At 35.7% G+C, this 23,180-nt stretch overlaps 1 protein-coding gene across 4 annotated transcripts; it reads right to left on the bottom strand.

Moving 5' to 3' along the window:
* Positions 1 to 2,436: 2,436 nt before the first annotated feature.
* LOC131806374 (uncharacterized) lies at positions 2,437 to 19,857 on the bottom strand. 4 transcript variants are annotated; one of them, XM_059130519.1, is made up of 15 exons: positions 19,584 to 19,857; positions 15,054 to 15,219; positions 14,820 to 14,992; positions 14,549 to 14,753; positions 14,431 to 14,479; positions 12,516 to 12,703; positions 12,352 to 12,447; positions 11,978 to 12,288; positions 9,520 to 9,604; positions 9,277 to 9,437; positions 6,533 to 6,653; positions 6,262 to 6,469; positions 5,691 to 5,884; positions 2,860 to 2,958; positions 2,437 to 2,790 (listed from the first exon to the last, which is right to left on the bottom strand). In XM_059130519.1, exons 2-15 carry the CDS (start codon positions 15,109 to 15,111, stop codon positions 2,474 to 2,476), a joined length of 2,265 nt encoding a protein of 754 aa, XP_058986502.1. In that variant the 5' UTR covers positions 15,112 to 15,219; positions 19,584 to 19,857; the 3' UTR covers positions 2,437 to 2,473. The 4 variants fall into 4 exon arrangements, with proteins under 4 accessions (XP_058986502.1, XP_058986475.1, XP_058986413.1 ...); XM_059130492.1 differs by having other exon boundaries at positions 15,054 to 15,226; positions 19,426 to 19,644; XM_059130430.1 differs by having other exon boundaries at positions 19,426 to 19,644.
* Between the last annotated feature and the right edge of the window lie 3,323 nt (positions 19,858 to 23,180).

Here is a 23,180-nt window from a genome sequence, read left to right as displayed (position 1 = left end):
CGTACCATCGCTCGTTAGCGTCATACTGGTAACGTAGCCCGACATCAAGGAAGTGGACGGAAAAAAAGAGCAACATCAGCAGAAATAGTTCGAAAAGTAAAGAAGCGACTTGAGGGAAACCCTCTTCGCAGTGGCCGAAAGATGGCTAGTGAGCTGAACATATGGCAATATTCCATTTGGCAAATATTGGAAAATGAGCTCGGGGTAAAGCCATTGAAATTCTAAAAAGTTCAAGAACTTACACTGCTACAGACTTTATGATACCCTACACCACTTTGCTAACTTAGTAGAGCTGCGCATAACAATTAAAAGTTTTTATGTGGAGAATTCAATCATACACGCTATGATTATAATATAAAGATCAAAGAACTAAATATGCCGAACATTTGTATCTTTTAAATTCGGACTTGTATTGCCCATTTGGTAAACAATTAATTTGAAATCGGATAAAAATATATATGGGAGCCAAACCGGAACCGATCTCGATAAAATTTGGCAAAGATATTTCTGAGCTGTATTTAATATATTTCCCTGAATATCGTTGTTACGGAGTGCATATTACGGCTGTGGGTAACATATATGACAAATCGGATGAACAGTATATATGGGTGCTATAGCTATATCTGAACCGATCTTCACTAAATTTGACATACTAGCTTCTAGACTCAATTCGGTGGTAAGTGCCAAATTTCATTCAATTTGTGCAAATATTAGACGTTTGGTGCACAATCCAAGGTAAATCGTACGAAGTTATATATGGGAGCTATATCCAAATCTGAACCGATCTCGATAAAATTCAGCAAATGTATTTCTGAGCTGTATTTGATATATTTCCCGAAATATTGTTGTTACAGAGTGCATATTACGGCTGCGGAGGACAAAAATAACAAATCGGATGAACAATATATATGGGAGCTATAGCTATATCTGAACCGATTTCGATCAAATTTGGCATACTTATTTTCAGGTCCAATCTGATCATACGTGCAAAATTCCATTTTATTCGGACTGATATTACACGTTTGGTGCACAATAAAAAGGCAAATCGGACGAAGATATATATGGGAGCTATATCTAAATTTTAACCGATTATCTCCAATTTCAATAGGGTTCGTCCTTGGGCCAAACAAATGATTTGTGCAAAATTTCATCTGGATCGGGTAATAAATGCGAACTGTACTTTGTTTACAAAAATACATGGACAGACGGACGGACATGCATAAATCGACTCAGAATGTGATTCTGTGCAGATCATCAAAAGGAACTATGGGTCTATCTCGTTTCCTTTTGCCTGTTACAAACAAATGCACAAAGACATAATACCCTGACTACCTTGTGGTGTAGGGTATAAAGAGCTAAAGACTTGCTTCGTTTGGCCGAAAGTGGTGAAGTGCCGAATTTGGTTTTCTCCGATGAGAAATCATTCGTTGTCCAGCAGATTGTAAACAAACAAAATGATCGTGTTTACTTGCCGAAGAGGTCAGCTGAAAATGCGCACCTTCGGTTGGCCACCAGAACTCAAGCGCCGGCCATGTTGATGGTGTGGGCCGCCATAACTGCCGATGGTCGGTCTCCGCTCGTATTAATCGACCGTGGCATCAGAAAAAATACCGAATATTATCGCAAAAATATTGTGGAGGGTGTATTAAAAAGCCTCGGGCACGCATATATTTTGGCCGCATACCTTGGACATTCCAAAAGGACTCAGCACACGCCACCCAAGAATGATTACAAAATGAGGTTCCTCGCTTCATTTCCAGCACGCAATGGCCACGAAAATCTCCGGATATCAATCCGTTGGACTATTGTGTCTGGAATATTTTGGAAATCAATGTTGGCAATAAAAAATACCAAAGTATCGATCACCTCAAGCGGACGTCTCGTCTGGAATGGACCAAAATTCGGCAGAGCAACCTTCGGGCAGGGCAAAATACCGCAGAGCAACATTCATTGGCCGTCTGAAGGCCATAATTCGTGCAACGTTCGGGTAGAGCAAAATACCGCAGAGCAACATTCATTGGCCGTCTAAAGGCCATAATTCGTGCCAAAGGTGACCAATTCGAACAAATGTAAAGTTATTCTAAAATTTGATTCTATTTCCGACATTTTTTGCTTTCATTCAATAAAATTAAAAAATATGTGAAATATATGGCGTTTGACTTTGTTGCAGGTTTTTTTTTATCTCACCCTGTATAGCTACGTCGGAAAAGATCAGAATCAAATGTTATCAAAATCTATGTGGTCTATTATTCCATATAGTTTAGTTGGTTCCTATGAAGATCCTGAATATGCCAGGTCTTGCAATCCCTCTAAGGTTTAAAGGGATAAGATTTAGAGAGAGAGAATCAATCACGGGTAAAATTAAAAACAAAAATACCCTATGACTTTTATTTATTATAAAATAAATTTATTTTCTTAATAACTATTGCATACATATATATTTAAATCTAAATTTTACTAAACTCCACCCATTTTAATTCACAATGTTATTTGTGATCCATGGCATATAATAGCTAACATGGGTATAGGCACCAGGTAACGTCGAAGTCAATTTACACGCATTCCTACCAATTGCCACCACCCCATACTGGATGAAACGCCTTCGATTATTGTATGGAGCAAATTGTATCAGCGGTCCACCACTGTCACCGCGACATGTATCGCGTCCTAGCTCTTCGTCCCCAGCACACAAGTAACGAAATTTACTGGCATCAATCGAATAGGCTTCGCTGCATTTGTTGATGGGGAGTTGTTTTATTTGTGCCTTAAGTAAAACATTCGAGGCATGTCCTAGAGGAGGTAATGGTATTATTTTTAAAATTTAGAGAAAAAATATTTTGAGAATATTTTGTTACATACCGTCTTCCATGTAGCCCCAACCAGCAATTAGGAAATCATCATCGGTCTGAGTCCACACAATATTGGAATAAATTGGCAGGCAAATGGGTTCAATGTGTTCTGGAGGGAATAAAAAAATATTAAAATTGTTAATTTCATACAAATGCAATGGAAAGGGATGGAGAGAGAGAGAGAGAGAGAAATAGAGAAAATACAACGAAGTTAAAGGACTTCAACTCTTGCTCTGTCACAGTACCTGTAAGAATACTATAAAGGCCCAAGTATTGGTTCAGAAGGAATGGACCAATGTTGACCACTTCGTGTCGGACCTAGATAAATATAATATGAATATTGCGACGTGCCATATTTGGACCACATCGACTACTTCCTTCACTTTATATGAGAGATGTGTTTATTTTTAGAAGATGTTAAAATGTGCATGAGGTACCAGGTATAGTCGACCGAGATATTAAATCTTCATACTTCATCTACAGATAACAATTAAAAAATTATAAGTCATTTTACCTACACATGTATAGCCTCCGCCAATGTTCGATTATTTAAATATATTTCGACTTCTGTGAAGTATATTTAAATTGTTGACCCTCTCTGGAATAGGTTCCGAAGGAATGGGCCAATGTTGTCCATTTCGTATCGGATCTAGATAAATATGATATAAATATTCTGCCCTACCAGGTTTGGACTATATCGAGTACTTCCTTCACTTTGTATGAGATATGTGATGATGTTGAAATGTGCATCAGTTACCAGACACATGCTCTGTTCCACAACCTAGGAGAATATACTATTTTCGCAATTTTTTCGTTATCATAAAGGGAACATCGGTTATCGCAGTAAAAAATGTTACATTCTTGCAGTTGTGGAACAGACCAATAGCTGACCGAAGTATTTCATTTTCACACTTAACCTAATACAGATGAAAAGTACCAAAACAGATGAAGGTACGACAAGAAATGGTTCGATCTCTACCATCTTTAAAACAGACGTTGTGTTGATGGAAATATTGAGATGTACAAAGACTACATGTGGGCTTCATGGATATTCAAAAATGTTGACCCTTTTTGGGGGAGGTGCCAGAAGAAGTGGGCCGATATATCCCATCTACACAGAAGATCTTGTGTTAGTGAAATATGAAGAAAATCGGATGTTCATTTTGGATTTTATAATCGTTTTGATTATTCAAAACTTTGACCCTCGTGGGGGTGGTACCAGAAGGAAGGGCCGCATCTCTACCATCTTTATAACCGATTTTGTGTTGATGGAAAATATTGACATGTGCCAAGTCTGAATGGAATCGGCTATTAATATCGCGTTTTATGAGTTTCATGGATATTTAAAACTTTGACCTTTTGTGAGGGAGGTACCAGAAGAAGTGGGCCGATATATCCCCTCTTCTCAGCAGATCATGTGTTAGTAGAAATAATGAGATATGAGATGAAATACGAAGACAACCAGATTCTTATTTCGGATTTTATAATCGTTTGGTTATTCAAAACTTTGATCCTTTGTGGGGGGAGGTACCAGAAGGAACGGTTGGATTTCTACCATCTTTATAACAGATCTTGTGTTGATAGAAATATTAAGATGTGCCAGGCCTGAATGGAATCCGATGTTAATTTTGCGTTTTATGAGTTTCATGAATACTCAAAACCAGGGGTTATTAAAACTGTGAAATTTGAAGACAATCGAACTCTTATTTCATATTTTATAAGAGTTATAATTATTCAAAATGTCGACACTTTGTGGGGGTGGTACCAGAAGGAGTGGAACGATATATTCCATCTTCACAAAAGGTCTTGATTTGGTTGAAATAATAAGATGTGTGAAGTATGAAGAGAACCGGATGCTTATTTCGGATTTTATAATCGTTTTGGTTATTCAAAACTTTGACCCTTTAAAACGGACTCTTATATCATAAAAGAGACTCTTATATCATAAGAGTTATAATTATTCAAAATTTTGACCCTTTGTGGGGGATGTATTTGATGGATTGGATCGATATTGTCCATTTTCGAACCTGACCCAGCACTGATATAAATATTAGGATTTGCAAAGTTGAAGAAACAACGGATTATAATTTCTCTTTCAGTGTAGTCAAATTTTTTTTTTTTTTTTAAATTTCGACCTTTTGTGGAGGAAGTATCACAAAGAGTTGTCCGATATTGCCCATCTCCGAACTCGATCTAAGTTTGACTATTATATTACAATGTACCAAGCTTGGGCCAAATCGTATACTCCCTTCGAAAGTTAATGTGCGCATCAGCCAGACAGACGAATGGACACCCCTAGATCGATTCCAAATCTCCAGAAACGGATTTGGTCCAAAGTGACCTAAGGTCTAAAACCGTAATTTCGATGAGGCGTGTTTTGGCCGTATCAAATGATATATACACTGTGTAGCCATATGGTTGAGGGATTAAACAATAATCAGTACTCTGTGTCAGAACCTGCAAGGATCTACCACTTTTGCAATTTTTGTCGATAACATATTGGAAAAACGGGTTATCACAGTAAAATTTTTAAATTATTACAGATTCTGGAATAGATCACAGTTTTTCTATGTAATGTTCCTGAACCTGAAACTAAAAAAATTACTCCGACAACCGATTTTACGACATCGAAACAATTATTACTATTTATTACTTGCAGACGCAACTTTATATCGTATATCAACTGCATATCGTATATATCAAAAACTTAGTCAAAAACTTTTTGTGGGAAAATGTGAAATGTCCGTCATATTTTCCACGGTTTTCATATTATCGTGGTAAAGGGTATACAAAGTTCCTACCGATTAGTTCTTAACAAATAAGTCAAGTTTTCCTACTCACTTTTAAATTCCACATTTCGATCCAATTTGATTAGGGCTATATCATTGACACGTTCACGTCTATTGTATTCCGGATGCAATATAGTTGTTTCTACACCAAAAGTTTCCGCTGGCGGGTTGCATTTCAATTTTGGTCCCATTTTCATGCAATCTTCTTCGGTGGAGGTGTTATATTCGCCAAGGCGTACACCAATTCTGTTCGGAAAAAAGATAATATACACAATTACTAAAAACTAATACATTGTGTGTTCTCGAACGATAAATTCTGAAATTTTTTTTAAAATTAACAAAGAAAAAAATTTTAAAAATTGCGAAAATATATTCGTGTAGATTTTGAGTGGGAGCAAATTCAATAGTTTTCAATGTAAAATCCCTAAAAAAGTATTTATATGTCATTGTCAACATTTTCAATTATTTTTATTTTAATATTTCGAATTCCTCACGAAAATATTACACAGAAATTCGGAGGTGTAAATTCTAATTTTGTAATCTAAATTTCTAATCAATTTTAAAACTGATAAATGTCGATAAATATTCAATATTATTCAAAATATCCAATAATAATCACTTACAATGGATATGCAATTCTCAAACAATGTGCTGCTGTCAGCACATAACGATTCGTTATCAATGAACCACCGCATCGGAATTCTTCACCCGATGGACCCTGATAAATCAACAGAGCCATCCATGGGAATTCGGCCAACATTGTGATATTACCGCCGGCAATGCGATTTCCATTATCTGTGCCACAGCGTTGGCCACTTAGGATATCGAAACCTACATGGGACAAATAATAGTAAAATAGAAACTGTACTCTTTAATGGAGAATATTTTCAATACCTTCAACATTCAATTGACTATGAAAATCTTGCATGGGATTTAAATACAAGTTCAAACCATTTCCACTCCTCTCTTTAATTGGCGCTGTCACAATTGTCTCTGGTTCGCAACAGTAAAGTATCTGGAATTTACAGAGAAGTTACGATATTAGATTATTTTTATGGAATACTAAACTGTAAGTAATGACATCCTGAAATGTAATAATGATAGGATTTTTATTATTACAACATTTTTGGAAAGACGTAATCCTTGAAGTATTTGTGCGTGAAAGTGGAAAATATTAGATTTTTAATCGGAAGTTGGACCCCTTCATACGTGACCAATCCATAGCTGAGTAAGAAGTGCACACGGCAAAATTCCCTTATAATATTTTTAATTATTTTTTTTTATACCCCACACCACAAGGTGGTCAGGGTATTATGTCTTTGTGCATTTGTTTGTAACAGGCAAAAGAAAACGAGATAGACCCATAGTTCCTTTTGATGATCGCCATAGAATCACATTCTAAGTCGTTTATGCATGTCCGTCCGTCCGTCTGTCTGTTCATGTATTTTTGTAAAAAAAAGTACAGATCGCATTTATCGCCCTATCCAGATGAAATATTTTTTACCCACAGCCGTAATATGCACTACGTTTAATTATTATGCGGAGCTCTAGTAAATTAGCAAAGTGGTGTAGGGTATCATAAAGTCGGCCCCGCCCGACTTTAAGACTTTCTATACTGGTTTCAAATGTTTTTTTTTTTTTTAAATTAGATTTAATATAAAATTTAAATTAATAAAAATCCGTGGGATCCGTTCGTTTGTGTGAAATCACTCATACGTTTAGGAACTGGTGTGCTGAACTATGAACTAGATTGACACAACTCTATTCGCAACCCTTGAGTACTTGCATTTTAACATCTTATGGTGTTCGCGAACCTTATGCTCCTCTTCATCCCTTGGGATATTTGCAACTCTAGCTTAAAGCTTTTGCAACCCTTCAATTGAAAGTGTCTTAACTCCTTGAGTGTGCACAGTCCACGGATCCTCGTAATTTGATCCTTTAGGTCGTTTTGCCCAAACCAACCAAGGTATTTGTACCTAGTTTTCTTAAATTTCATCCATTTCACCTTTCTACCCTCCAATTCCTTGTGTCTTCACCTCTTGAAAAACCCTGGGTTTCCTAGTCTTGCCACCCTTAGATTCCCATGTTTTAACCAGATCTCCAAACGAGTTTTACTCTCTACTCTCTACTTTGAGTGGAAGTAAAGTTCTCTTGAATTCGAGCAGACTCCTCCTTTGTCAAGTACTCCTTTAGTTTTAGTCATACTGTTATTTTTTAGACGTACATATAAGCTTGGTCAGCGTAAAATCTTAAGACGATTTAGCCTTGTCCATCCGGCCGTCCGTCCGTCTGTCAGTCTGTTGCAATCACTCTAGAGTCAAAACGAATAAGATAAGAAACTAAAATTTTGCACAGATCGGTCTTTTGTCTGCAGGCAGGTCAAGTTCGAAGATCAGTCCACGATATCGTATAGCCCCTATATAACGGTACCTCCCGATATTCGGCATTTTGATGATTTTAGCCAAATTTTTCAGTGAAATTATTTGAACATCAACAGAAGGTGTTCCTGAGTACATTACCCTCAAGAATAGTATTTCCTATATAGGTCCACTACATCCAATGGAATTATCTAAAAATGCATACTAAAAGATCTTTCAAAGCACTTTACCCATGTCCATATAGGTCCACAATATCGTATAACCCACATACAATGCTACCCCTCGATATTCGATATTTTGACGATTTTAGGGACATGTTTCACCAGATTTGTTTCATATTTCGTGTTTGAATTTCCTAATAGGTACTACAGTGTATAACAGAGAATTGTCCATGCATTACCAGGTCTTTGTAAAGCCCCTAAATATCGGTACCTTCCTATATTCGGTATTTTGATAATTTTAGCGACTTTATTCACGGGAATTGTTTCAATTTCGTATTTGAAGTTCTTAATGAGAACTACAGCCTGTGAGAGCAAATTGTCTAAGCAGGTCTTCGCATAGCCCCTAGATATAGGTACCTCGCTATATTCGGTATTTTGATGATTTTAGCTACATTATTCACCGGAATTTTTAAAATTTGGTATTTGCACTTCGTAATTGGTACTATAGCCTGTGACAGAAAATTGCAGGTCCACGTCTTCGTATAGCCCCCATATAACGGTACCTCCCAATATTCGATATTTTGATGATTTTAGCGTATTAAGAGTTCGTAATGGAAACTACAGTCTGTGACAGAAAATTGTCTATGCAGGTCCAGGTCTTCGTATAGGCCCCATATATCAGTACTTCCCTATATTCGGTATTTTTACGAGTTTAGGTACAAAACCCACCGAAATTGTTTGAGATGTCGTATTTGAAGTTAGTAATGGATGCTACAGACTGTGACAGAAAATTGTCTATGCTGGTTCAGGTGTTCGCACAGCTCCGATATAACAGTACCTCCCTATATATGATATTTTGATGATTTTAGCTACATTATTCACCGTTTATTTCATGTTTCGAAATTGAATATGGTAATGGCTTACAACAAACAATGTCTATGTAGGTCCACGTCGTATAGACCCCAATATAACGGCTATATTGGGTATTTTTAAAATTTTAACAGAAATTTTTAAAGATTTTCTTTTTTGAAAAATTTCAAATTCGTTTCATATGGTGGAGGGTATACTGCTTTTTAACTTGTTTTTTTTAATTACTTACCAAATTATCGTCTGTTTTGGAACACTGTGCACGCTTTATATACTCCTGTATAGTTGGTGGTAAATTGCCACCGTATTTTATATCCCATTGCTGAAATAGTGAACATTTTGAATAAGGGACACAAAAACCACTGGAATTGAGCGGGGTGAGGCATGGTTCTTCTGCACCAAAAATAAAAACATAATATTCCATATTTTCAATTAGTTTGGAGTTCAGTATTAATGTTTGTAGTCGATTACATACCTGGAGATCTAGAATTAATTTCTGTTGTTTCTGGGGTTTTTGTTGGCCCAACTGTTGTCTTCGGAATTGTATCATCTTCGTGTATCTAGAAAATTAATTATGTGGACTTATATTTATTTTAAATTAATATTGGATGGGTTGAAGAATTATCTTCTGAGCTTCTTAAGAAATAAGCATTTTTAAGAAAATCGTTAATTGATTTCATTCCCAGCAGCATTACTAGAGATTTAACTTTAGGCATATACAGACAAACGTACTTACCCGTAATTGTAACATTAAATGGTTCACCAAAAAATTCGTTTAACACAAAAATTTAAATTAGGAAGGAAAGTCCTCTCTATGTATGCAATTTTTGTGGATTTGTTTATACCCTACACCATAGTATGGAGGTTATATTAAGTTTGTCATTCCGTTTGTAACAACTCGAAATATACATTTTAGACCCCACAAAGTATAAACAAGGTGAGATGAAAAAACTGCATTCAACTTCAGACTACCGTCATTTCTAAGCCACTCATCCGACAGCTGTTAAAGTGATTCCAGTGACAGCTCAATCTATTGTTTACAAGCGTACAAAAGCATTTTTGTGAAAATTTTCCAGAAAAAAAGTTATTCGTGATAGAATTCAAGCGTGATACTGGTAGCATAACCCGACGTCAAGGAAGTGGACGGAAAAAAACAACAACATCAGCAGAAATGGATCGAAAAGTAAAGAAGCGACTTGATCGAAACCCGCGTCGCATTGGCCGAAAAATGTCTCGTGAGCTGAACATAGCGCAATATTGCATTCGGCAAATATTGAAAAATGAGCTCGGGCAAAGCCATTGAAATTGCAAAAAGTGCAAGAACTTACACCGCCACAGAAAGAAAATAGACTCAAAAAGCTAAAGAGTTGCTTCGCTAGGCCGAAATTGGTTATCTCCGATGAGAAAACATTCGTTGTCCAGCAGTTTGTAAACAAACAAAATGATCGTGTTTACTTGCCGAAGAGGTCAGCTGAAAATATGCACCTTCGGTTGGCCACCAGATCTCAAGCGCCGGCCATGGTGATGGTGTGGGCCGCTATAACAGCCAATGGTCTTTTCGCTCGTATTAATCGACCGTGGCATCAGAACGAATGCCGAATATTATCGCGAAAATATTCTGAGGGGTGTATTAAAGCCTTGGGCACGCAAACCTTTTTGGCCGCAGACCTTGGATATTCCAAAAGCACTCAGCACCATCGCACTCAGCACGTGCCACCCAAGAATGGTTACAAAATGAGGTTCCTCGTTTCATTTCCAGCGCACAATGGCCACCAAAATCTCCTGATACCAATCCATTGGACTGTTGTGTCTGGAGTATTTTGGAAAGCAAAGTTGGCACTAAAAAATACCAAAGTGTCGATCACCTCAAGCAAGCGCTTCGGCGGGAATGGGCCAAAACACCGCAGAGAAACATTCTGGCAGCGTGTGACGGTTTCATTAGCCATTTGAAGGCCATAATTCGTGCCGAAAGAGACCAATTCGAAAAAAATCTAAACTAATTCTAAAATTTGATGCTATTTCCGACATTTTTTGCTTTCGCACTCAGCACGCGCCACTTAAGAATGGTTACAGAATGAGGTTCCTCGCTTCATTACCAGCGCACAATAGCCACCAAAATCTCCGGATACCAATCCGTTGTCTGGAGTATTTTGGAAAGCAAGGTTGGCACTAAAAAATACCAATGTGTGGATCATCTCTATCAAGCGCTTTGCCGGAAATGGGCCAAAATACCGCAGAGCAACATCCGGGCAGGGAGTGACGGTTTCATTGGCCGTAATTTGTGCCAATGGTGACCAATACGAACAAATCTAAGCTTATTCTAAAATTTGATGCTATTTCCGACATTTTTTGCTTTCATTCAATAAAATTTAAAAAAAAAATTAAAAATTATGGTGTATGACTTTGTTACGGTTTTTTTATCTCTCCCTGTATTTGCATATACAGTGGCTCACAAAATAATTCGTTTATTAAAAAAATTAAATTAGAAAAGTTTTGTAGGATGTTTTCTATAAAAAATTTTTTAAGGGATTTCAGCTTCTTTTTCTAATAAAAATTTTGAAAAATGATCAAGAAAATTACAAACATATGCTCTGTTCTAAGACCTGAGAGAATCTACTAGTTTTGCTATTAATGTGTTTCTATTTTTTTCAATATCATAAATTAAAAATATGTTATGGAAGTAGATATGTTTTACATTCTTGCTGTTCTGGAACAGAGCACTAATTTGAGATCAATTTTATTTTTTTTTTTTAATTTTTTTAACATTTGACGAATTTTTATTAACGTTGAATGAAATGTTTTATCGTTGAAACATAGATTTCTACAATTTTTTATCGTTTTAAAAATATTTTATTTTAATTTATTTATTTATTTTTTTTTTTTTTTTTGAAAAAGTTGTCCAAATAATTTCGACAAAATTACTCGGGCCTTACGTGATCTGTTATCCATTGCATATAATGAGAGACGTTGGCATAGATTCCCGGTACATTTCGTTCGCCGCAATTCGAAACACCAACCGATACCACTCCGTACTGGACAAACCGCGACGAACCATTGTAGATGTCGGTGTAACCCAGCGGACCGCCCGAATCACCTTTACAGGTATCAACCAAATTTTTAGCTCCAGCACAGATGTGAGTACTATTTAGCTGATAGGTTAGGCCAAATGGTCTCAAATAATTTTGACATGTGGCAACATCAACGTGCGGTACTATGGCAACGCGCAGAACATCCGAAGATGCTCCTACAAATTTAAAAATAGTTATTTAGTCATTAAAATATTTTCAATTTTAGCATCAATACCAACCTGTTTCGGTTCTTCCCCAACCGGATATTACATATTGTTCATGTTCGAGTGAGCGCAGATTCTCATATATGGGCAAGCAAATGGGTTTGATGTGAACTTGAAATACACGATTTTTTGCAATTGGCTAAGGCTTGTTAAGAATATGAATAAAATTGGATACTTACCATCGGGCGCCACTTTCCGCTCTAAACGTAATAAGGCGATGTCATTGTAAACCGAACGATAGTTTTCATGCAGAATAAAGTCCTGAATGCCCACTTCAAGAGGCTCAGGGGCACATGTTGTCTTTGGTCCCAATTTAACGCAATCTATGGCAGTACTCTTTCGATGTTCTCCAAGGCGTACGTACATTCTAATTCAATTAATAAATTAAAAACAAAAAATAAAATTAAAAACAAATCCGACATCAGGTCATTTTTTGCTACAGAAAAAAATGCAAACCCCATGTCTGAGTTCACTTTTTTCTATAGAAAAAAGTCGGACCTCAGGTCTGAGGTCACTTTTTTCTATAGTGAAAAAATTCCGACCTCAGATCTGGGGTTACATTTAAAAAAAAAAATGCGACCTCAAATCTTAGGTTACTTTTTTCTATAGAAAAAAATCCGACCTTAGGTCTGAGGTCTTTTTTTCCTATAGAAAAAATCCGACCTCAGGTTTGAGGTCATTTTTTTCCTATAGAAAAAATCCGACCTTAGGTCTGAGGTCATTTTTTTCCTATAGAAAAAATCCGACCTCAGGTCTGAGGTCATTTTTTTCCTATAGAAAAAAAATCCGACCTCAGGTCTGAGGTCATTTTTTTCCTATAGTGAAAAAATCTGACCTCAGGTGTGATGTCACTTTTTTCCTATAGAAAAAATCCGACCTCAGGTCTGAGGTCACTTTTTTCTGTAGTGAAATAATCCGACCTCAGGTCTGAGGTCACTTTTTTCTATAGTGAAAAAATCCGACCTCAGGTCTGAGGTCACCTTTTTCTATAGTGAAAAAATCCGATCTCAGGTTTGAAGTCACTTTTTTCCTATAGAAAAAAATCCGACCTCGGGTCTGAAGTCACTTTTTTCCTATAGAAAAAAATCTGACCTTAGGTCTGAGATCACTTTTTTCCTATAGATAATAATGCGACCTCAGGTCTGAGGTCTCTTTTTTCTGTAGTGAAAAAATCCGACCTCAGGTCTGAGGTCACTTTTTTCCTATAGAAATAAATCCGACCTCAGGTCTGAGGTCACTTTCTTCTGTAGTGAAAAAATCTGACCACAGGTCTGAGGTTTCTATAGTGAAAAAATCCGATCTCTGGTCTGAAATCACTTTTTTCTATAGTGAAAAAATCCGACCTCAGGTTTGAGATCACTTTTTTCTATAGTGAAAAAATCCGACCTCAGGTCTGTGGTCACTTTTTTCTATAGTGAAAAAATCCGACCTCAAGTCTGAGGTCACTTTTTTCTAGAGTGAAAAAAAAGACATCAGGTCTAAGGTCACTTTTTTCTATAGTGAAAAAATCCGACCTCAGGTCTGAGGTCACATTTTTTCTATAGTGAAAAAATCTGACCTCAGGTCTGAGGTAATATTTTTCTTTAGTGAAAAAATCTGACCTCAGGTCTGAGGTCATTTTTTTCTTTAGTGAAAAAAGCCGACCTCAGGTCTGAGGTCACTTTTTTTCTATAGAAAAAAATCCGACTTTAGGTCTGAGATCATTTTTTTTGCTATGGAAAAAAATCCTAACTCAATTCTGAGGTCACTTTTTCTATAGAAAATCGGACCTCAGGTCTGAGGTAACTTTTTTCTATAGAAAGTCGGACCACAGGTCTGAGGTCACTTTTTTCTTTAAAAAAATCCGACTTCAGGTCTGAGGTCACTTTTTTCTATAGAAAAAAATCCGACTTCGGGTCTGAGGTCACTTTTTTCTTTAGAAAAAAAATCCGACTTCAGGTCTGAGGTCACTTTTTTCTTTAGAAAAAAATCCGACTTCAGGTCTGAGGTCACTTTTTTCTTTAGAAAAAAATCCGACCTCAATTCTGAGGTTATTAATTTTTAATTGTTCAAAATTTTTCTCCTAAAAATAATTTAATATGGCTTTATACTCACATGCTCGATTCCCTTCCTCGGACGCAATGTGCAGCTGTCAGAACATGCTCTGTAGAAATGTTAAGCGAAAAAATTACAAGTTTTACAATAAAGTATTTATTGTTTATGAAACACATACGTTCACTTATCAGCGAACCCCCACACTTATACGGATCGCGTTCATCATCGTACACCAAAAGGGCCATCCATGGATAGCCCATTAATTTTGCCTCATAGCCATATGTAACACGATTGGTGAGATAAATACCACATTTTTGTTTTTCCAGCAGGGACACACCATCCGGATTCAATTGGAGTTTTGATGGATCACAGCAGATATGAGCCTTGGACGAAAACGAAAATCAGTATTGGCTGGCCATTAAAATTTCAGAGATTTTCATTCTCCTTACCACTCCCCTAAAGGTACCGCAATGTAAACTTTGAATCTCCTCGCGTTCAGAGAATGTTATCACCCGACCACTTTCCCGTAGTTGGGCGAAAAAATCAAATGCCGGCTTACATGATTTGACCGGAACACATATGCCAGCCACATTATCGGTTGTTGTACATGGCGAGCCATATTCTGATGGAAATGAATACCAATTTTAGTATTTTGTTTTCAGTTGCAAGTATTTGTTACTCACCACATAAACCCTGTGATATCAAAGAGAGAATGATAAATATTCGATACTCTTTCCTCATTGCCTATCAGCTTTCAGTTTAAGATTGTAGTTTATTTATATTTTTAAATAATATCGTATTATTATAAGGTATAGATTTTTTAGGACCAAAAAACGGCACCAACCAATTCTAGCAACTGTCGATAGAAAAACACAAGTTAAAAAGTATCAGTCGGTCTTGCCGACAGATGTAGTATACCTCAGCCAATGTTCGATTATTTAAATATATTTTGACATCTGTTATGATTATTCAAATTGGTGGTTCCGAAGAAATGGGCCAATATTGTCCATTTCGTATCGGACCTAAATAAATATGATATAAATATTGCAACCGCAGACTTTTTATAAATGATGTTTATCGGCCGTTATTGAAGGTCATAGATTAAAAAAACATTATTTAACAAGTAAAAAAAGCTGCAAATTCGGCCGGGCCGAACTTTGAATACCCTCCACCATTCGAAACGAATTTGGCATTTCTCAAATACAATAAAATCTGTTAAAAATTCTGTTAAAATCTTAAAAATACCGAATGTAGCTGTTATATTAGGGCCTATACGACAACATGGACCTGCATAGGTAACATTTGTCATAAGCCATTACAATATTCAAATGCGAAACTTAAAAAAAATCAGTTATAATGTCGATGAAATCAAATTACCGAATATCGGGAGGTACAGTTATGTGGGGCCTATACAAAGTTCTGTACCTGCACAGACAATTTTCTGTCATAGGCTGTAGTATCTATTACGAACTTCAAATATCAAATTTGAAACAATTCCGGCGAATAAATTCATTTAAATCATCAAAATACCGAATATCGGGAGGTACCGTTATATTTGGGGCTATACGAAGACGTGGACCTGCACAGACAATTTTCTGTCTTAGGCTTTAGTATCCATTAAGAACTTCAAATTGCAAATTTGCAACAATTCCGGTGAATAATGTCGCTAAAATCATCAGAATACCGAAAATCGGGAGCTACCGTTATATAGGGGCTATACCAAAAGGTGGGCCTACATAACCCATTTTCAATGCCAAAAGTCCTGCAGATATAACATACATTTCAGTAAAATTTTATTAATCTACTTCAATTCGTTCGGAAGCTAGGGTGATTTCCATAGACGGACAGACGGACGGACATCGCTAAATCGACATAGAATTTTATGCTGATCAAGAATATATATACTTTGTGGGGTCTAAAATGTGTATTTCGAGGTGTTACAAACGGAATGACAAACGTGGTAAATAATAGGTTAATAATAAGCACGTTTTGGCCCTTTCAAATGATATATACATATGCTGAGGGTATATAAAGGGCTTAAGGAAAAACGCGAACTTGTTTGTGATATGCTTTATAACGCAGAGATCAGAGCACTTTGGTTTTTTTAAGGTAGCAGACAAAAAAAATGTGTCAGATTTTAACCGATTTTTGCTATTGTTGAAAATCGGATTTTCTCTCCGATTTTTTCAAAAATTGTTGAATGATCTTGAGATGAATGGTCCGATTGAGATGAAATTTTCCAAACGATATTTGTTTGAAATTCGTGAGAATCGGTTCAAATTTAAATATAGCTTCCATTTATATCTTCAACCGATTTCGGGTTAATTGTGCACCAAATGGTCAACATCAGTCCAAAGGACCTGAATTTTGGCACATCCTGCCGAATTAATCCTAGAAACAAGTACTTCAAAATTGGTGAAAATCGGTTCAGATACATTTATAGCTTCCATACATATGTTTCATCCGATTTGGTGTTTAAGTTCAGATCTCACCACCAGTTATCAGATACAGTCCAGACATCCCTTTGTCAAATTTTATCGAAATCAAATCAGGTTTGGATATAGCTCCCATATATATCATTATCCGTTATTATTATTAGCCCAAATGGACTGAATTTTTGCACTTCTGACGGAATTCAACCCAGAAGCAAGTACTTCATATTTGTTACCAGACATCAGATACAGCTCGAAAATCCCTCTGCCAAATTTCCTTTGTAACTCATAGAAATAATAATTTTAGTCTTGATCGACGAAAAATTCCAAGATGATTTAGCTCTGTCCATATTTTGTAATCACACTACAGTCCAAATGAATAAAGGTAGGAGCTACAATTTTGCACAGATCAGTTTTTTGTCTGCAGGCAGGTCAAGTTCGAAGTTCTATAGGTCCATGATAACGTATATCCCCCATATAATGGTATCTCCCGATATTTGGTATTTTGATGATTGTAGCAAAATTTTTCAATGAAATTGTCTGAAGTTCTGTGGGTACTTTACCACCTGTAAGAGAACCTGTCTATATTGCTCCACGATATCGTATATCCCCCATATAACGGTAATGGGTATTACAACCTATGACAAAAATTACTTATGCAGATCCCCGTCTCCGAATAGCCCCCGTATAAAGCTCATCATTTAAATGGCATTTTTGGAATTTGTTGAAATTTTTCAAGTTCTATTCAAATGCTGGAAGGTGTTAAAAGTTAGGTCCTCAGCTGTTTTTTGTCCGTTTGTATTCCTTTTTCTTTTTTATATTTTTGAATTTACGATAATTTTCAATGTTTTTATATCCTGCACCACATAGTGGTAAGGGTATTATATCTTTGTGCATTTGTTTGTAACATGGAGAAGGAAACGAGATAGACCCATAGTTATACCCTACACCACAAGGTGGTCAGGGTATTATGTCTTTGTGCATTTGTTTGTAACAGGCAAAAGGAAACGAGTTATACCCATAGTTCCTTTTGATGATCTGCATAGAATCACATTCTGAGTCGATTTATGCATGTCCGTCCGTCCGTCTGTCCATGTATTTTTGTAAACAAAGTACAGTTCGCATTTATTGGCCTATCCAGATGAAATTTTGCACAAATCATTTGTTTGGCCCAAGGACGAACCCTATTGAAATTGGAGATAATCGGTCAATCGGTCCCCTATATATCTTCGTCCGATTTGCATTTTATTGTGCACCAAACGTGTAATATCAGTCCGAATAGTATGGAATTTTGCACGTACGATCAGATTGAGCCTAAAAATAAGTATGCCAAATCGAAATCGATTCAGATATAGCTATAGCTCCCATATATATTGTTCACCCGATTTGCTATTTTTGTCCTCCGCAGCCGTAATATGCACTCTGTAACAACAATTTTTTGGGAAATATATCAAATACAGCTCAAAAATACATTTGCTAAATTTTATCGAAATCGGTTCAGATTTGGATATAGCTCCCATATATAACTTCGTCCGATTTACCTTTGATTGTGCATCAAACGTCTAATATTTGCCCAAATTAGATGAAATTTGGCACTTTCCGAAATGAGTCTAGAAGCTAGTAGCTCCCATATATACTGTTCATCCGATTTTTCATATTTGTTACCCACAGCCATAATATGCACTCCGTAATATTCAGGGAAATATATCAAATACAGCTCAGAAATATCTTTGCCAAATTTAACCGAGATCGGTTCCGATTTGAATATAGCTCCCATATATATTTTTATCCGATTTCAAATTAATTGTGCACCAAATGGACAATACAAGTCCGAATTTTAGAAGATTAGAAAAAGAAAGAATTTAAAAGATATAAATGCTAGGGCATATTTAGTCCTTTGAACTTTAAATTATAATTATAAGCATAGCGTGTATGATTGAATTCTCCCATAAAAACTTTTAATTGTTATGCGCAGCTCTACTAAATGTGGTGTAGGGTATCATAAAGTCGACCCCGTCCGACTTTAAGACTTTCTTTTGGTGATCAGCATAGAATCACATTTTGAGTCGATTTATGCAGGTCCTTCCGTCCGTCTGTTTGTCTGTCTGTCCGAAGTTTTGCACAAATCATTTGTTTGGCCCAAGGCCGAACCCCATTAAAATTGGAAATAAACGGTCAAAATTTAGATATAGCTTCCATATATATATTTCTCCGATTTGCCTTCTCTTTGCACCAAACGTGTATGTTTTTTAAATATTGTTGTTTTCTTTTACAGTTTAGATATTTTTAAAAAATTCGTTTTTCAATATTTTTTTTAAATCGCTTATTTTTAAGCCGTTTAAATTCAGAATACACAAATACTAAAAATAACTAAGTTTATATCCAACGATTTTCAAGTTACGGAAAATGCAAATAGGCAATTTCATTTAAAGGTTTTAGTCACATTTTCCACATGTGCTTCGTCTACGTCTGCCATTCAAGTGCTCACCTATATATTTTAGAACAAATTTAAATCTTTTTATTGGTTGAGGATAAAAATTCGCCAAAAATATTTTCAATCGAAAATGCAATCGCTGACCACTTGAGACGTATTTAATACATTTTTTTTCATGTTGATTGATACCTGTTTTATAAATACACACTCAATTATGATATATTTCAAATATTTCGCATTTAAAGGTCATAAATTTCACATTAATTAAAATTTCATGAAAACAAATTTTAATGAATTAATTAGCTGTGTCACAATTTATGCAAAAACATTTTTTTCAAAATTCTCACAACAAAACAAATCGTTCACGTGTGTTTCCCCATCAGCACAAAGTCAATCAATTAAATTGGTTGTTTATGGATTCACAAAACAAAACAAAATAAATTGTTTTTTTTTATTTATTTTTTTTTTCTCAAAGTTCTTATAAAAATATTTCTATAATTTCTTCGTTTCAGTTCTTGACCGCTGAGTGTTGGACGAGAGACTACCGGTTTTAGTCACTGAACTTGCTTTTGTATATGCAAAGCCGGCACTTTCCGATGCGCTTGAATGCCTAACACGTTTCTCAGTGTTCGCAATTTTTGCTGTATTTAATTTATCCAAATCCATTCACAGTTGCAAATCGCCACTGAAACGGGTTATCAGACCAACTAAAAAAACCAAAGCTCTGTGGCAGTGGTGTTGATAAAAACAATATTTTGAGTTGAAAGAAAGGAAGAGGCCAATATATATATATATATATATATATTTTTATAATTTAAGAACATTTCCGTAAGGAAAAAATGGTTCCTCAGATGTTTATCGAAGTTTATGTGGTTTTCCGAAACCATTTTTAACCATTAGTGGAAATTCTAGAAATATGGGGAAATTCATTATCTTTGGTATTTATGGAAATTTTGTAGGTGTTAAATCAAAAACGCTTTCTATTAATATATTCTTTTCTTTGAGATGGAAAATTATGAAAGATGCATGAGTAAATGACTCGTAAGTTACGCAATAACGAAAAATTGGGTTTAAACCTCAGGTCTCTTTGGGGTCGATATAGTTGTGTCCGACCGTTTCTCTGTTGGGCATATCATTATTCGCAAAGCCATATGGCTAGAGAGGGTATATATTATTCGATACGGCCAAAAGGTGCCTCATCGAAATAACGTTTTTAGACCCTGGGTCTATTTAGGTCTATTTGGTATAGGTCTATGTGGAACAAATCCGTTTCAGGACATTTGGAGTCTATCGAGTGATATCCGCCCACCGTCCGTCTATCTGTCCATGTGGCTGGTGCGAACCATAACATTCGAAGGGAGTATCCGATTTGGTCCAAACTTGATACATCGTAATATTATTATCAAACTAAGATCGAGTTTGGGGATGGACAAAAGGTCGACATTTCAAAAAAAAAAAACAAATAAAATAGTATCAGTCGGTTTGTCGACAGATTTCTACCCTTTGAGGGAAGTTCCAAAGCAGTTGACAGAGAATGTGTACTGCGTTTTTGCGTCAAGATTCTGAATAATTATAAGTCTTATATAAAATGTGATTTAACAGCCCGATTTTCTTCAAATTACGTATATCACACTATTTTTATTAACCCCAGATCTGGTGTGAAGATGGAATATATCGGATCACACCTTCTGGTACCTCCCCCACAAAGAGTCTTAATATATAATATCCATGAAACTCATAAAGGGCCATAGTTCGGAATAACCAAAACGATAATAAAATTCCAAGTAAACATACGATTCTCCTCATTGTCATATAACCCATAATCTCTGTTTAAACAATATCTTGTGTGAAGATGGAATATATCGATCCACTCCTTCTTGTACCTCCGCCACAAAGGGTCAAAATGTTTAATATTCATGAAAACACGAAATTAACATCCGATTCCATTCAGACTTGGCAAATCTCAACATTTCAATCAATACAAAACCTCTTATAAAGATGGTAGGGATCGGACCATTCCTTCCGGTGCCTCCCCCACAAATGGTCAACATGGTTGAATAACCATTATAAAATCCGAAATAAGCATCTGGTTCTCTTCAATTTGCACGCATTACAATATTTTTATTAACCCAAGGTCTGGTGTGCGATTGGCCGATATATCCAACTCCTTCTGGTATCTCCCTAACAAAGGGCCAAAATTTTAAGTATCCCTGAATCTCAAAAAACGCGAAAATAACGTCCGATTCCATTCAGACTTGGCACATATCAATATTTCCATCAACACAAGATCTCTTACAAATATGGTGGAGATCAAGATTTTGAGAAATAAAACGCTCAAGGAAAGCGAAATAAGCATCATTTTTTGCATTTTTGCACATACAACCAAACTAGGCCTGAAAATAAGTATGCCAAATTTGATCGAAATCGGTTCAGATAAAGCTATAGCTCCAATATATATTGTTCATCCGATTTGTTATTTTAGTCCTCCACAGCCTCTGTAAAAACAATATTGGAGGAAATATATCAAATACAGCTCAAAAATACTTTTGCTAAATTTTATCGAGATCGGTTCGGATTTGGATATATCTCCCATATATAACTTCGTCCGATTTATCCTTTTAATGTGCACCAAACGTCTAATATTTGCCCAAATGGGATGAAATTTTGCACTTACGACGGAATTGAGTCTAGAAGATAGTATGCCAAATTTGGTGAAGATCGCTTTAGATATAGCTATAGCTCCCATATATATTGTTCATCCGATTTGTTATATTTGTTACCCACAGCCGTAATATGCACTCCGTAACAACGATATTCAGGGAAATATATGAAATACAGCTCAGAAATATATTTGCCAAATTTTATCAAGATCGGTTCAGATTTGGATATAGCTCCCATATATATCTTTATCCAATTTCAAATTATTTCTGCACCAAATGGGCAATACAAGTCCGAATTTAAAAGATACAAATGCTTCGGCATATTTAGTCTTTTGAACTTTAAATTATAAATATAATCATAGCGTGCCATACAATTCTCCCATAAAAACTTTTAATTGTTATGCGGAGCTCTACTAAATTAGCAAAGTGATGTAGGGTATCATAAAGTCGGCCCCGCCCGACTTTAAGACTTTCTTTACTGGTTATATTTACGTGTGATTTCGAGACTCTTAAATTCTAAAAGGTGATCGTTTTTTTACATTTTAACAAATTAAGGATTATTAAAAAAATTTTTAAGGACCATATATTTCTTGAACTTTTGAACTATCCTTTTTTAAAAAAAATTTGTTAATCATAGTCAAAAAAACATTTAAAGCTCTAGCTCTCCCCACACTCTACACCGAGAGAATCATATTTGGTACTCTTGAGTAACATACAGGTATTTCAAAGGCATTTTTTAATTAAACGCGATCAAATTTTACTCTCGTAAAGGCAAGTATTAAAATTTCGGTTCGGTCACCTTTATTGTCTCTTTTACTTTTTCTATTCTATTAAGCTTCGACCGAACTTAGCACTGTCTTAATTTGCTAATTTATGAATGAATTTGATAAGCCATTTTGGAATTCCCAAATTTTGGCATTTTTATGTGATGAATCAGATTTTCGCCCCAATTAATTATACAACTTCGGGTTAATTGATTATCGAAGCAAACAAAACTGTTGAATTCATTAAATTGTTTCTCGGTGGTCATTTTAAAATTTCCTCGCTAATTTCGTTGAAAAAAATACAAGTCTTTATTTATTTATTATTTTTTTTAATTTGGCTTGTTTTGCGGGGAAGGCCTTTTTAAGTGATTTCATGCATAGAAGACCTTCCATATGATTCTTATACATTGATTACTGTCTATACGATTTCTATATATGTATAACTTCTACTTTAGGTTTCCACGAATATAATACCATTCATAGACCAAATACCAGAGATATTTTAAAAAAATCCCCTAAA

The sequence above is a fragment of the Musca domestica genome, unplaced genomic scaffold (genome assembly GCF_030504385.1).
Source record: "Musca domestica strain aabys unplaced genomic scaffold, Musca_domestica.polishedcontigs.V.1.1 1, whole genome shotgun sequence".
Lineage (NCBI taxonomy): Eukaryota > Metazoa > Arthropoda > Insecta > Diptera > Muscidae > Musca > Musca domestica.
The sequence above is the reverse complement of the archived record's forward strand: the minus strand, read 5'-3'. Positions and strand labels throughout refer to the sequence as shown.

Excerpts from the sequence above, each read along its gene's own strand:
- LOC131806374 (XM_059130519.1), bottom strand. The coding sequence starts at position 15,111 with ATGAGGAAAGAGTATCGAATATTTATCATTCTCTCTTTGATATCACAG. Across the intron at positions 9,605-11,977 it reads TGCAATGGATAACAGATCAC|ATACACGAAGATGATACAAT; the intron begins GTAAGGCCCGAG and ends TTAATTTTCTAG. Across the intron at positions 5,885-6,261 it reads TTGAGAATTGCATATCCATT|AATTGGTGTACGCCTTGGCG; the intron begins GTAAGTGATTAT and ends TTTTCCGAACAG.